Below are 14,199 nucleotides of genomic sequence, written 5' to 3'. Positions count from 1 at the left end.
ATATTCATGTGTCGTTGTGCCAAAGTTTTGGTCATTTGTCCTCGGGAAAATCTGATGGGGGTTAAGGAGTACAAGACTTGTGTTCTGATTGAGTCACCTATCAACGCATCTAAGATGGAGGGGGCGAGGGAGGAGCTCGCGGGCGAGCTGCGCGCCTTGGAGGGAAGGTCGACCGCCTCCTTTGAAGGAGACGACGCGGTGGACGACATGTGGAACTTCCTGCTGCCGTGGTGCGACCACATCAGGGGCGCTGTGGGCTTGTGCGAGTGCGAGAGCTCGGACTCGCCGTTCGACCTAAGAATCCGTGCTCCTCGGAATCAAAAGCCAAAGATTCAAGCTGCGAGAGGCGCTGAGGCTGCTCTCGGTCGTGGCCTTGGTGGACAGTGACGCGTGGAAGAAACTGCTGATGTGGATAGTCGAGGATCCGCCGTCGCCGAGGAGTTCGACGGATCCCGCACTCGCTTTCAACTGGAGTTACCGTACGTCAGACGGCCTCCTAGGAGCGACGTTGGCAGCATGCTACGTGGTATCTTTGTGCAGGATGCGGGCCCCGAACACGCACTTGACGGCGACTTGGCGTTCTTCTGTGGGGCCGAGCAACATGACCGGCGTAGCAGAGAATACAAGGCGGCGTTGAAGGAGCTCGTCGAGATTTGGAGGGGGACACGAGAGCTAGGAGCTGTTCCAGACGAAATTGATGTCCCAATCACGATCCAAGTGCGTCCAACTCATGCGGAAAGTGGGGGAGGTTTGGCTAACTACTCGCAGAATGTGTTGAGGGTGGTTCGCCATCTCCGAGACCAGACGTGGCCCCCGATGGGGCGGGGGAATGACCTTCCGAGAGTGACGTTTGTTTTGGAATCGATTGGAGTAGAACTCGGATCGGTATTAAGTAAGCCGGACGTGATACCGTTAGTGGAGACCATAGCTTGCGATGGTATTTGCTGCTCGGGGATGCGTTTTTGGTCGGAGCTTGGTTACACGTTAGCAGCTCCTGCGAAGCATGCAGCCGCAAGGAGATCTACACCTTTGTGCGGCCTACTTCGTACCAACGTGCAATCAAATCCGAAAGTCGCAAAATTCATATTGCAAATTTCTAGTTAGCAACTTCAATTACGCATTCAAAGATAGAATTACGGCAATCAAATTCGTATAGTAAAGTAGGCTACTACTACTGGTCCGACGAGCCCTGCTACATGCCGTACACTATGTCCTCGTTGTTCGCCTTGGTGACGAAGTCACGACAGTGCAGCTCCATGCTGGCCACCAGCGCTGGGGTCATCACGTTCATGTTAGCGGTCGCGGCGCGCTCCAGGATGTGGATCTGGCGTTCCGAAATGGAGAGGATCTCACCGTTGCTGTCTGGCTCACGCGAGCGATCGTAGATTGCGTGGCGATCCAGAGCCAAGTCTCGCTTAATGCGGGATTTTAGGACGCTGCTTCTCGAGGACGGTGTGGCGAGTAACGCGGCCTTGGAGGGACATCTGCGAAGAAGGCGAATTGCGAAGTGAGCTCCACTCGGTCGGCGTCGGCTAAGTGCGCGGCAAACCGCGCGCCCTTGCTTTTGGCGCGAGCGCAGCTCCGTCTTCCGTTTTGGCGTGAGCACAGCACGCCAGCTTACGTAGCCATGGAGATCTTGGACCCCTGGTCCAACTTTGATTGCCGTAATTCTATCTTTGAATGCGTAATTGAAGTTGCTAACTAGAAATTTGCAATATGAATTTTGCGACTTTCGGATTTGATTGCACGTTGGTACGAAGTAGGCCGCACAAAGGTGTATAGGAAGATTACTCACGAGTATTTTTGGTGGATCAGCGGAAGGGAATGGAGGACAAGTAATGACTGGCCCGCGAGCCAGCCCGTCGACAACTCCCCGTCAATTCAGATTGGACTCAGTAAGCATATCCTGCCTCCCCTTTAGGACATGGTTCTTTGAGCGGGCGTGCTCTGGAGCAGCCGTGAACCAAACCACTAACCACGTATCGATTTCAATGGTCTTGAGCGAGGAACAAGCCACAGAAGTCGTCACGTGGAGGTGGCGGTGGATTTGCTACGGATTCTTTTCTAAGTATCCGCAGCGCCTGTCATGCCTGAAGACACTTACTCTTCAAGATGTGATTCTTACTGGACAAGATGTTGACGCGATGCGAGAGGTTATGACGTCGAACTATCCGGAAGAAGACCTGCTGGGTTTGCCACACCTGCAGCAGGCGCGGAATAGCTATTTCATCAAGCCAAAGACACGCATACGACTACACACCCATGAGCCCGAATGAAACCCTCGAGAAAAACGCGGCCTTCACAGTTGCCAGAAAGATTCGTGGTATCAAGCTCCTGACGGATAAAATTGAGAATGGATGGGTAGATGTGCTGGTACCTGGGTTTGGGAAGTGCCAAATTCGCCGATCTAACCTCGTTCAAGAGGAGGATTTACCCGATGGTACACTGTCGACAGGCATTTCGTCGCTGATGCTTGTGCTCAAGACCGATCCGGATGACGACGTTCTGTGCCGATTTCTGGAACTGATTGGATCGTCACTGGTGTATTTGTCAATCCAAGTTTCGAACTTTCGCACATCCATGCTGGAGAGAATTGCTGCCAACTGCCCGCATTTGAGAGAAATTGCCATATCGACGCCTGCTTTCAAGATTCGATTTGAAGTTCGTGACAGCAGATTACGGAACCAGATAACGTTGCACCCACAGGCGCCAGCCTCGTTGGGAGTCTCGTCATGTTTTTTCTGTGCGCCCCAGTCCTCATTGGCTAGTTCGGTGAGGCGTCTACGTGTTCACATCGGGACCGACGCTAATGGTACCGGTACACTGCCATTCCAGGAGTTTTGTATAGCACTGCTATACATGCTTAGACGGAACCGCACGGTGGAATACCTTGATATCGTGGTGTCGGACTTCGAGCTGACCCAGTATCAAGCAGCATTAGCATTGCTGTTCAAGAAGTACCATCGCCAGAGCCTGCCTGTCATTAGGAAAGCGTTGCCTTTGAAAGCGTAGCTCGCCTTTATCAGCGTGATGACACCACCAAGCCGTCAAGACCGAAGTGCCAGCATTTCGAAGCGCACTCGGAGCTTACGTTGCCTCTATGAGCTGGATAGGAACACAACCGAGTTAATAGAGAACTGTAGTTTCTGGAGCTATTTTGGACTTGGAGCTACATAAAATCCGGATTAACTCAGATAATCCGGAAATATATTACGGATAAAATACCGGCGGATACTCCAATACTTAACTCCAGTGGAGCTATCGGGTACCCCTGTAACTCCACGGAGTCTATTACGCCATTTTAGCTCCGAAATTTGAAATAGCTCCAGAAACTACAGTTCTCTAATATTCACGTTTGCAGCTATCCCCCCAGTCCGCAAAGTGTATTATCGACACAATGACCTCCGGGAGCTCAGAAACGATCATTTCCCGATATAAATGGTGACAGGTATTGGAAGAAATACGACAACGCTGGATCGGTCCCACAATGTGACCAAACCCGGATGGAAGAGCACGAGTTTGGCATTTTAATGTTATTAAAATAACAAATTGCGGTAATGAGATCGATTTTGATACTTCGAAATATGTTGGTTACTTGTACGATTCATTGGTATCACGTGCAAAAAATACTGATTTGTTGGGTTGAATGGAGTACCTTGATACGTTGAGCAATTCACCTCACTGTACGCAGCCCCACCATATCGACGAAGTTATTGCCCGGATGCCGAACGCCGTAGCTGCATCGATGTCGAAAAGTGAACCGGTTTCGTGGGATTTTTTGTGGGATTAATTGGAGTTGAGATACCTAGATGGATAATCCCAGGATATCTAGGTACGCTCGAAATCAATTCAAGACAAACGACAGACATTGAAACCTTCCAGTTACAACCGAATCGACATACTGCACTATGGCGAGTTCCCGACGCTCCTCTCTACAGTACGTTTTTATAATTCGGCGCAGGACGCAAAAAAATAACAATCACGAAACACTCGCTTCAAAAAGGAGAAAGCATTATATTTTGGTTTTGAATTCTAGGCGAATGCGCCAAGGTACAGCTGATGAACCTTAATTAATTGGTGCAAGACGCCAGAGAGGTAAGAAGGTAGGTAGGTAGGTAGGTAGGTAGGTAGGTAGGTGGCTGCGCGGTCGGCCAATTTAGCAGTAGTAGAGACCGCCGAAAGGCATGCCGAGACCGCAGCTGCCGCCGTAGAGACCCGCGCCGAACATGTTCCAGTAGCCCATGGGGTAGGCCCAGCCAGGGACGCCGCCGCACATGAACCCGAAGCGGTAGGGTCCGTAGCCACCCCAGCCACCCCAGTTGCCCCAGCCGCCGCCGAGACCCCAGCCAGCGCCAAGACCCAGACCCCAGCCGCCGTACTGCTCCTTCTTGTCGGCGTCACCATCGTGCTTGTTGTCAGCTTCCTTGGCGGCGATCGCGGCGGCGGCACCCGCAGGCGGGTCGATCTTCTCACTGGTGCCCATGAGCGTGACACCATCGGGCAACTCGGACGCTTCAAGCTTCTGGAGCGCTTCGGCGGCGGATTTGACGGCCGGCAGATTGCCGGCAGCAGCAGGTTGGGCGGCGGCGGCGACGACACCAACGACGGCAAGAGCGGCAACGAGGAAGGTGCTGAACTTCATGGCTGTGATGCGGTGCGGTTCGGCGCTGAATTCGGAGATCGGGTGGTACTCGACTTGCTCAAGTGGAGGCAGATCGTGTTGTGGGTCCGAAGATGACGGCGAAAAGGCGGGCGCAGTGTTGGAACGAACGAGTCTGCTTCGATCGGGGAGGTTCGTTTGGCAAAGTCGCCGAATTTGCGGGCGAATTCTCGCGGCGATGAAGTAAGTGGTAGTGATTGATGCGCTTCTTGTCGGCGCGCCTCAATCGCTGCCAAACGGCAAATACAGTAGCGCCAACGGCTCCGAAATATGGTTCATACAAAAGCACAATTGTGGCAGTTTATTCGGAAAAAGTAAACCTCAAACCGAGTGGACGTAGGTACTACTGTAGTAGCATGCTGCTAGGCTAGCACAAGCACAACAGGTGAACTTAAATACATGTCTTACTGCCCGGCATTTTAACAAATGCTGAACATTGGTGTGGAAAAGGAAACTGATACCGACAGATTTTTGTTGGATTAGTTAAATTAGTTGGATATCTGGATGGAACATTTCAGGATTTCTAGGAGTCTAGATACTATACCAGACACCGAACAGATACAGAATCCCCAGCCAAACGAACTACAGCCGATCGCCGAAGCCACGCTGCCGATAACATTGCACAATCTGGCTCAAGACGCACAAACTCACGAAAACCCCGCTTCAAAAAGGAGAAAGCATTATATTTTGGTTTTGAATTCTAGGCGAATGCGCCAAGGTACAGCTGATGAACCTTAATTAATTGGTGCAAGACGCCAGAGAGGTAAGAAGGTAGGTAGGTAGGTAGGTAGGTAGGTAGGTAGGTAGGTGGCTGCGCGGTCGGCCAATTTAGCAGTAGTAGAGACCGCCGAAAGGCATGCCGAGACCGCAGCTGCCGCCGTAGAGACCCGCGCCGAACATGTTCCAGTAGCCCATGGGGTAGGCCCAGCCAGGGACGCCGCCGCACATGAACCCGAAGCGGTAGGGTCCGTAGCCACCCCAGCCACCCCAGTTGCCCCAGCCGCCGCCGAGACCCCAGCCAGCGCCAAGACCCAGACCCCAGCCGCCGTACTGCTCCTTCTTGTCGGCGTCACCATCGTGCTTGTTGTCAGCTTCCTTGGCGGCGATCGCGGCGGCGGCACCCGCAGGCGGGTCGATCTTCTCACTGGTGCCCATGAGCGTGACACCATCGGGCAACTCGGACGCTTCAAGCTTCTGGAGCGCTTCGGCGGCGGATTTGACGGCCGGCAGATTGCCGGCAGCAGCAGGTTGGGCGGCGGCGGCGACGACACCAACGACGGCAAGAGCGGCAACGAGGAAGGTGCTGAACTTCATGGCTGTGATGCGGTGCGGTTCGGCGCTGAATTCGGAGATCGGGTGGTACTCGACTTGCTCAAGTGGAGGCAGATCGTGTTGTGGGTCCGAAGATGACGGCGAAAAGGCGGGCGCAGTGTTGGAACGAACGAGTCTGCTTCGATCGGGGAGGTTCGTTTGGCAAAGTCGCCGAATTTGCGGGCGAATTCTCGCGGCGATGAAGTAAGTGGTAGTGATTGATGCGCTTCTTGTCGGCGCGCCTCAATCACTGCCAAACGGCAAATACAGTAGCGCCAACGGCTCCGAAATATGGTTCATACAAAAGCACAATTGTGGCAGTTTATTCGGAAAAAGTAAACCTCAAACCGAGTGGACGTAGGTACTACTGTAGTAGCATGCTGCTAGGCTAGCACAAGCACAACAGGTGAACTTAAATACATGTCTTACTTCCCGGCATTTTAACAAATGCTGAACATTGGTGTGGAAAAGGAAACTGATACCGACAGATTTTTGTTGGATTAGTTGGATTAGTTGGATATCTGGATGGAACATTTCAGGATTTCTAGGAGTCTAGATACTATACCAGACACCGAACAGATACAGAATCCCCAGCCAAACGAACTACAGCCGATCGCCGAAGCCACGCTTCCGATAACATTGCACAATCTGGCTCAAGACGCACAAACTCACGAAAACCCCGCTTCAAAAAGGAGAAAGCATTATATTTTGGTTTTGAATTCTAGGCGAATGCGCCAAGGTACAGCTGATGAACCTTAATTAATTGGTGCAAGACGCCAGAGAGGTAAGAAGGTAGGTAGGTAGGTAGGTAGGTAGGTAGGTAGGTGGCTGCGCGGTCGGCCAATTTAGCAGTAGTAGAGACCGCCGAAAGGCATGCCGAGACCGCAGCTGCCGCCGTAGAGACCCGCGCCGAACATGTTCCAGTAGCCCATGGGGTAGGCCCAGCCAGGGACGCCGCCGCACATGAACCCGAAGCGGTAGGGTCCGTAGCCACCCCAGCCACCCCAGTTGCCCCAGCCGCCGCCGAGACCCCAGCCAGCGCCAAGACCCAGACCCCAGCCGCCGTACTGCTCCTTCTTGTCGGCGTCACCATCGTGCTTGTTGTCAGCTTCCTTGGCGGCGATCGCGGCGGCGGCACCCGCAGGCGGGTCGATCTTCTCACTGGTGCCCGTGAGCGTGACACCATCGGGCAACTCGGACGCTTCAAGCTTCTGGAGCGCTTCGGCGGCGGATTTGACGGCCGGCAGATTGCCGGCAGCAGCAGGTTGGGCGGCGGCGGCGACGACACCAACGACGGCAAGAGCGGCAACGAGGAAGGTGCTGAACTTCATGGCTGTGATGCGGTGCGGTTCGGCGCTGAATTCGGAGATCGGGTGGTACTCGACTTGCTCAAGTGGAGGCAGATCGTGTTGTGGGTCCGAAGATGACGGCGAAAAGGCGGGCGCAGTGTTGGAACGAACGAGTCTGCTTCGATCGGGGAGGTTCGTTTGGCAAAGTCGCCGAATTTGCGGGCGAATTCTCGCGGCGATGAAGTAAGTGGTAGTGATTGATGCGCTTCTTGTCGGCGCGCCTCAATCGCTGCCAAACGGCAAATACAGTAGCGCCAACGGCTCCGAAATATGGTTCATACAAAAGCACAATTGTGGCAGTTTATTCGGAAAAAGTAAACCTCAAACCGAGTGGACGTAGGTACTACTGTAGTAGCATGCTGCTAGGCTAGCACAAGCACAACAGGTGAACTTAAATACATGTCTTACTTCCCGGCATTTTAACAAATGCTGAACATTGGTGTGGAAAAGGAAACTGATACCGACAGATTTTTGTTGGATTAGTTGGATTAGTTGGATATCTGGATGGAACATTTCAGGATTTCTAGGAGTCTAGATACTATACCAGACACCGAACAGATACAGAATCCCCAGCCAAACGAACTACAGCCGATCGCCGAAGCCACGCTTCCGATAACATTGCACAATCTGGCTCAAGACGCACAAACTCACGAAAAAATGCGCCAAGGTACAGCTGATGAACCTTAATTAATTGGTGCAAGACGCCAGAGAGGTAAGAAGGTAGGTAGGTAGGTAGGTAGCTGCGCGGTCGGCCAATTTAGCAGTAGTAGAGACCGCCGAAAGGCATGCCGAGACCGCAGCTGCCGCCGTAGAGACCCGCGCCGAACATGTTCCAGTAGCCCATGGGGTAGGCCCAGCCAGGGACGCCGCCGCACATGAACCCGAAGCGGTAGGGTCCGTAGCCACCCCAGCCACCCCAGTTGCCCCAGCCGCCGCCGAGACCCCAGCCAGCGCCAAGACCCAGACCCCAGCCGCCGTACTGCTCCTTCTTGTCGGCGTCACCATCGTGCTTGTTGTCAGCTTCCTTGGCGGCGATCGCGGCGGCGGCACCCGCAGGCGGGTCGATCTTCTCACTGGTGCCCATGAGCGTGACACCATCGGGCAACTCGGACGCTTCAAGCTTCTGGAGCGCTTCGGCGGCGGATTTGACGGCCGGCAGATTGCCGGCAGCAGCAGGTTGGGCGGCGGCGGCGACGACACCAACGACGGCAAGAGCGGCAACGAGGAAGGTGCTGAACTTCATGGCTGTGATGCGGTGCGGTTCGGCGCTGAATTCGGAGATCGGGTGGTACTCGACTTGCTCAAGTGGAGGCAGATCGTGTTGTGGGTCCGAAGATGACGGCGAAAAGGCGGGCGCAGTGTTGGAACGAACGAGTCTGCTTCGATCGGGGAGGTTCGTTTGGCAAAGTCGCCGAATTTGCGGGCGAATTCTCGCGGCGATGAAGTAAGTGGTAGTGATTGATGCGCTTCTTGTCGGCGCGCCTCAATCGCTGCCAAACGGCAAATACAGTAGCGCCAACGGCTCCGAAATATGGTTCATACAAAAGCACAATTGTGGCAGTTTATTCGGAAAAAGTAAACCTCAAACCGAGTGGACGTAGGTACTACTGTAGTAGCATGCTGCTAGGCTAGCACAAGCACAACAGGTGAACTTAAATACATGTCTTACTTCCCGGCATTTTAACAAATGCTGAACATTGGTGTGGAAAAGGAAACTGATACCGACAGATTTTTGTTGGATTAGTTGGATTAGTTGGATATCTGGATGGAACATTTCAGGATTTCTAGGAGTCTAGATACTATACCAGACACCGAACAGATACAGAATCCCCAGCCAAACGAACTACAGCCGATCGCCGAAGCCACGCTGCCGATAACATTGCACAATCTGGCTCAAGACGCACAAACTCACGAAAAAATGCGCCAAGGTACAGCTGATGAACCTTAATTAATTGGTGCAAGACGCCAGAGAGGTAAGAAGGTAGGTAGGTAGGTAGGTAGCTGCGCGGTCGGCCAATTTAGCAGTAGTAGAGACCGCCGAAAGGCATGCCGAGACCGCAGCTGCCGCCGTAGAGACCCGCGCCGAACATGTTCCAGTAGCCCATGGGGTAGGCCCAGCCAGGGACGCCGCCGCACATGAACCCGAAGCGGTAGGGTCCGTAGCCACCCCAGCCACCCCAGTTGCCCCAGCCGCCGCCGAGACCCCAGCCAGCGCCAAGACCCAGACCCCAGCCGCCGTACTGCTCCTTCTTGTCGGCGTCACCATCGTGCTTGTTGTCAGCTTCCTTGGCGGCGATCGCGGCGGCGGCACCCGCAGGCGGGTCGATCTTCTCACTGGTGCCCGTGAGCGTGACACCATCGGGCAACTCGGACGCTTCAAGCTTCTGGAGCGCTTCGGCGGCGGATTTGACGGCCGGCAGATTGCCGGCAGCAGCAGGTTGGGCGGCGGCGGCGACGACACCAACGACGGCAAGAGCGGCAACGAGGAAGGTGCTGAACTTCATGGCTGTGATGCGGTGCGGTTCGGCGCTGAATTCGGAGATCGGGTGGTACTCGACTTGCTCAAGTGGAGGCAGATCGTGTTGTGGGTCCGAAGATGACGGCGAAAAGGCGGGCGCAGTGTTGGAACGAACGAGTCTGCTTCGATCGGGGAGGTTCGTTTGGCAAAGTCGCCGAATTTGCGGGCGAATTCTCGCGGCGATGAAGTAAGTGGTAGTGATTGATGCGCTTCTTGTCGGCGCGCCTCAATCGCTGCCAAACGGCGAATACAGTAGCGCCAACGGCTCCGAAATATGGTTCATACAAAAGCACAATTGTGGCAGTTTATTCGGAAAAAGTAAACCTCAAACCGAGTGGACGTAGGTACTACTGTAGTAGCATGCTGCTAGGCTAGCACAAGCACAACAGGTGAACTTAAATACATGTCTTACTGCCCGGCATTTTAACAAATGCTGAACATTGGTGTGGAAAAGGAAACTGATACCGACAGATTTTTGTTGGATTAGTTAAATTAGTTGGATATCTGGATGGAACATTTCAGGATTTCTAGGAGTCTAGATACTATACCAGACACCGAACAGATACAGAATCCCCAGCCAAACGAACTACAGCCGATCGCCGAAGCCACGCTTCCGATAACATTGCACAATCTGGCTCAAGACGCACAAACTCACGAAAACCCCGCTTCAAAAAGGAGAAAGCATTATATTTTGGTTTTGAATTCTAGGCGAATGCGCCAAGGTACAGCTGATGAACCTTAATTAATTGGTGCAAGACGCCAGAGAGGTAAGAAGGTAGGTAGGTAGGTAGGTAGGTAGGTAGGTAGGTAGGTAGGTAGGTAGGTAGGTAGGTAGGTAGGTAGGTAGGTGGCTGCGCGGTCGGCCAATTTAGCAGTAGTAGAGACCGCCGAAAGGCATGCCGAGACCGCAGCTGCCGCCGTAGAGACCCGCGCCGAACATGTTCCAGTAGCCCATGGGGTAGGCCCAGCCAGGGACGCCGCCGCACATGAACCCGAAGCGGTAGGGTCCGTAGCCACCCCAGCCACCCCAGTTGCCCCAGCCGCCGCCGAGACCCCAGCCAGCGCCAAGACCCAGACCCCAGCCGCCGTACTGCTCCTTCTTGTCGGCGTCACCATCGTGCTTGTTGTCAGCTTCCTTGGCGGCGATCGCGGCGGCGGCACCCGCAGGCGGGTCGATCTTCTCACTAGTGCCCATGAGCGTGACACCATCGGGCAACTCGGACGCTTCAAGCATCTGGAGCGCTTCGGCGGCGGATTTGACGGCCGGCAGATTGCCGGCAGCAGCAGGTTGGGCGGCGGCGGCGACGACACCAACGACGGCAAGAGCGGCAACGAGGAAGGTGCTGAACTTCATGGCTGTGATGCGGTGCGGTTCGGCGCTGAATTCGGAGATCGGGTGGTACTCGACTTGCTCAAGTGGAGGCAGATCGTGTTGTGGGTCCGAAGATGACGGCGAAAAGGCGGGCGCAGTGTTGGAACGAACGAGTCTGCTTCGATCGGGGAGGTTCGTTTGGCAAAGTCGCCGAATTTGCGGGCGAATTCTCGCGGCGATGAAGTAAGTGGTAGTGATTGATGCGCTTCTTGTCGGCGCGCCTCAATCGCTGCCAAACGGCAAATACAGTAGCGCCAACGTCTTCGGCGATCGGTTGCAGTTCGTTTGGCTGGGGATTCTGTATGTATTCGGTGTCTGGTATGGTAGCTAGAAGCCTAGAAGTCCTGAAATTATCCATCCAGATATTCGCAGTTCGTAAGAACTGTCGTTACTACCTGTTTGATGTCAGATACCGGTATCGCCAGAATTTTTTTTTTTAAGTTTTGCATTGAAATAAAATATCTTGAGGTTCGTATGCTTTCGAATGACTTACCGTTGTATAGGGTCGATTTATCTAAGCATTGGTATGCGGAATAACTAGTGTTGGACACATAACTCAGGGGAGTCCCGTGAGGTAAAGGTATAGGCCAGAAGATGGAGGTATAGACCATGATGTTCCCGATCCGAGCGGGGCCGGCTCACTTAATACCATTTTAGAATTTGCTGAACAGGAGGCAGCAGCTAGAAAAGGCCAATCGGGCCACAACTACGTGCAGCACCAATGTGTTCGTCTGCAATTGCCGCGGTCTTGACCTAACAAGCATTAAGCTCTGACAATATTAGCGAAGTTGTCGATACTCTGTATCACGATTTCAAGGACGACCCAAAGGACAAGTCTCATTGGAAGGGTCTACAAGCAGGTGCGTAAAGGCGTCCGACTGCAAGATAATCTACTCGCTGCGAACCTGGATCCTGTGCAGGCGCATCTTGTGACCGAACCCGAAGAACGCAAGACAATCTCGATATATGCTAGAGCGTTCAAGTAAGCTCAGAGAAGATATTTATTACTGCGACAGGTGCGCCGCAAGTGAGGCGCGCCCAAGTCGCTTGTGATTTTTTTTCATTTGGCAAATAAAGAAATCAAATTGCCCCACATGCTTGTTGGTGTGATGATCATCAAGTACATCTCGACTACGATTGCAACAGACAATTGAATCCGCGTTGAACAGCTCGATGTAATGTCGAATCCAAGCCTCGACACGAGCTGGTAAGCTTACTGAGAGAAAAACAAATGTTGTAATCCCAAGTGTGCGGCCAGTGACTCCGATAAATTCAGCATTAAGTAAAGACTACGCGTCAAGAACCAATAGCTAACCGAGAGATGGACAAGTACTGCGTGGGGCTGTTCGGAGGTTATGTAGCATTTAGAGAGATAAACCGGAAGTTCCGGTTTATCCGGTCGGGGACATGTCTTCAGCTGGTCGAGTTAAATTTCTGTCCTTCATTTTTATCACTGGTGTGCTTAGCAACAAGTTGAGCTTCTTGCTGCGGTGGTCATTTTTTTTTAATCCCGCGTCTTGATAATTAGGGCCTTTGGTCATATTTCATTCGAACAGGGTTTTAGAATATGCTTACGTCTTCACTGTTTTTAATGTAGCTTTGTGGGGAGAGAGAATTTGAAAAAAGTACATTTAACCTTTCTTACTTAGGCTCCTGGGCGTATACTCGCTTACTGTGGCTAGCACACAATACTCCACAACTACGGTAAACGCAACTAATACACCACAATTAACCTTTCTTACGAACTACGACCCTCCCCCCGGGACCAACGGGCTTGGCTCTGGGCCCGGGTAACCAGTCCAACTAATCCAGCAAAAATCCCACGAAACTGTCGGTCTACATCAATGTTCAGCATTTGAGACGGCGGCTGACACAATGATACTTATCCACCTTATAGAGTTATCGAGATAATCGCGTTTTAAGTTGCCCTATCAATTTTCGAACATAACCGGACATCACAATTTTGAAAGTGAAAATCACTCGTAGAATAAGTTAAAATATTTCGGCTCGATTATCATTAACTCAAGCATTCCAAAAATGTACAAAAAGCCAAAATTGAAGAAAAATTGAGCTCACACGCCCCAAATAATATCAGGGATTTTGGGGGTCCGAAAAAGGAAATATTTTTTCGGACCGGCGTCACTTGTTGAGTTCTCAACATTTGTAAGCCGTTAGTAGCTTAAAAGAAGCACAAGACATAGCTATATCGATTTATGTGGTTAACCCCTTGAACGCGAGAGCCTGTATTAGACACGATTACAAAAAATGCTTATCTTGTATTAGACACGATAAGGATTTTATCTTGTTTTAGGTATGAACATACAAATTTTAAGTCAAAAAGGGTTCGGGGAGCCGGATAGACTCCCCCACCCCCGAGTGCTGAAAAATACAGTCAAACCTGTTTATATGATCCTCTCTATTTGAGCCATGCCGTTTATTTGATGCAGGCTTTGTCGCTACCAAATATTTCACTTAGTTTTTGTATGATCTCTGTTTATATGCATACAAGGTATATGAGTCACATTTTTTGGGACCAAATTAGGTCTCACCTGTTTATTTGATTCACACTGCTCACGGCCACACACTCTTCAAAGCACCACTGCTCAATACTCAACGCCTACCGCAAGCCTTCTTGGCTCGCCATGTCTCCTCGCACCTGTCTGACGCTAGAACAAAAGCTCCAAGTGCACCTAAAGCTCAAGCAGAATCCTGGCATGAACAACCCCATGCTCGCCGAGTGGATCTACGCAACCTGCAAGGCCCGGGCCAGCCGTGCCACACTCGCGCGACTGCGCAACCTGCCTTCTTCCTACTTCAGCCACGTCGACCTGAGTGCGACCAAGCGGCGGCGAGTGAAATTCCCTCCGTTCGAGCGGGAACTGAGGGAATTTTTCTTTCAGAACGAAGCAAAACGGCGATGGCGGACGACGTGCTCCTGCTGAAGGCGCATGAGCTGGCGGAGCGCTTAGGCATCGATGCAACGCAGCTC

General features: G+C 52.5%; 7 protein-coding genes across 7 annotated transcripts; 1 reads left to right on the top strand and 6 right to left on the bottom strand.

The window, feature by feature from the left end:
• Window positions 1–114: 114 nt before the first annotated feature.
• Window positions 115–3,012, top strand: PHYSODRAFT_511499 (hypothetical protein; the record flags this gene model as incomplete). Its single annotated transcript, XM_009532716.1, has 6 exons — window positions 115–287; window positions 325–408; window positions 489–852; window positions 922–1,031; window positions 1,787–2,190; window positions 2,222–3,012. The coding sequence occupies 6 exons, from the start codon at window positions 115–117 to the stop codon at window positions 3,010–3,012; spliced, it is 1,926 nt and encodes a 641-aa protein (XP_009531011.1).
• Window positions 3,013–4,156: 1,144 nt separating this feature from the next.
• On the bottom strand, window positions 4,157–4,642 carry PHYSODRAFT_513660 (hypothetical protein; the record flags this gene model as incomplete). Its single annotated transcript, XM_009532715.1, has 2 exons — window positions 4,157–4,408; window positions 4,493–4,642. 2 exons carry the CDS (start codon window positions 4,640–4,642, stop codon window positions 4,157–4,159), a joined length of 402 nt encoding a protein of 133 aa, XP_009531010.1.
• Window positions 4,643–5,488: 846 nt separating this feature from the next.
• On the bottom strand, window positions 5,489–5,974 carry PHYSODRAFT_513192 (hypothetical protein; the record flags this gene model as incomplete). The annotated part of the gene is made up of 2 exons (XM_009532714.1): window positions 5,489–5,740; window positions 5,825–5,974. 2 exons carry the CDS (start codon window positions 5,972–5,974, stop codon window positions 5,489–5,491), a joined length of 402 nt encoding a protein of 133 aa, XP_009531009.1.
• An 842-nt stretch (window positions 5,975–6,816) lies between these two features.
• PHYSODRAFT_513519 (hypothetical protein) lies at window positions 6,817–7,302 on the bottom strand (the record flags this gene model as incomplete). Its single annotated transcript, XM_009532713.1, has 2 exons — window positions 6,817–7,068; window positions 7,153–7,302. 2 exons carry the CDS (start codon window positions 7,300–7,302, stop codon window positions 6,817–6,819), a joined length of 402 nt encoding a protein of 133 aa, XP_009531008.1.
• A 775-nt stretch (window positions 7,303–8,077) lies between these two features.
• Window positions 8,078–8,563, bottom strand: PHYSODRAFT_335337 (hypothetical protein; the record flags this gene model as incomplete). Its single annotated transcript, XM_009532712.1, has 1 exon — window positions 8,078–8,563. The coding sequence occupies one exon, from the start codon at window positions 8,561–8,563 to the stop codon at window positions 8,078–8,080; it is 486 nt and encodes a 161-aa protein (XP_009531007.1).
• Window positions 8,564–9,338: 775 nt separating this feature from the next.
• On the bottom strand, window positions 9,339–9,824 carry PHYSODRAFT_335336 (hypothetical protein; the record flags this gene model as incomplete). Its single annotated transcript, XM_009532711.1, has 1 exon — window positions 9,339–9,824. One exon carries the CDS (start codon window positions 9,822–9,824, stop codon window positions 9,339–9,341), a length of 486 nt encoding a protein of 161 aa, XP_009531006.1.
• Window positions 9,825–10,706: 882 nt separating this feature from the next.
• Window positions 10,707–11,192, bottom strand: PHYSODRAFT_335335 (hypothetical protein; the record flags this gene model as incomplete). The annotated part of the gene is made up of 1 exon (XM_009532710.1): window positions 10,707–11,192. One exon carries the CDS (start codon window positions 11,190–11,192, stop codon window positions 10,707–10,709), a length of 486 nt encoding a protein of 161 aa, XP_009531005.1.
• Window positions 11,193–14,199: the final 3,007 nt, after the last annotated feature.

The sequence above is a fragment of the Phytophthora sojae genome (assembly GCF_000149755.1).
Source record: "Phytophthora sojae unplaced genomic scaffold PHYSOscaffold_6, whole genome shotgun sequence".
In the NCBI taxonomy this organism is placed as follows: Eukaryota; Oomycota; class Peronosporomycetes; order Peronosporales; family Peronosporaceae; genus Phytophthora; species Phytophthora sojae.
This window is presented reverse-complemented; position numbering and strand designations above follow the sequence as displayed.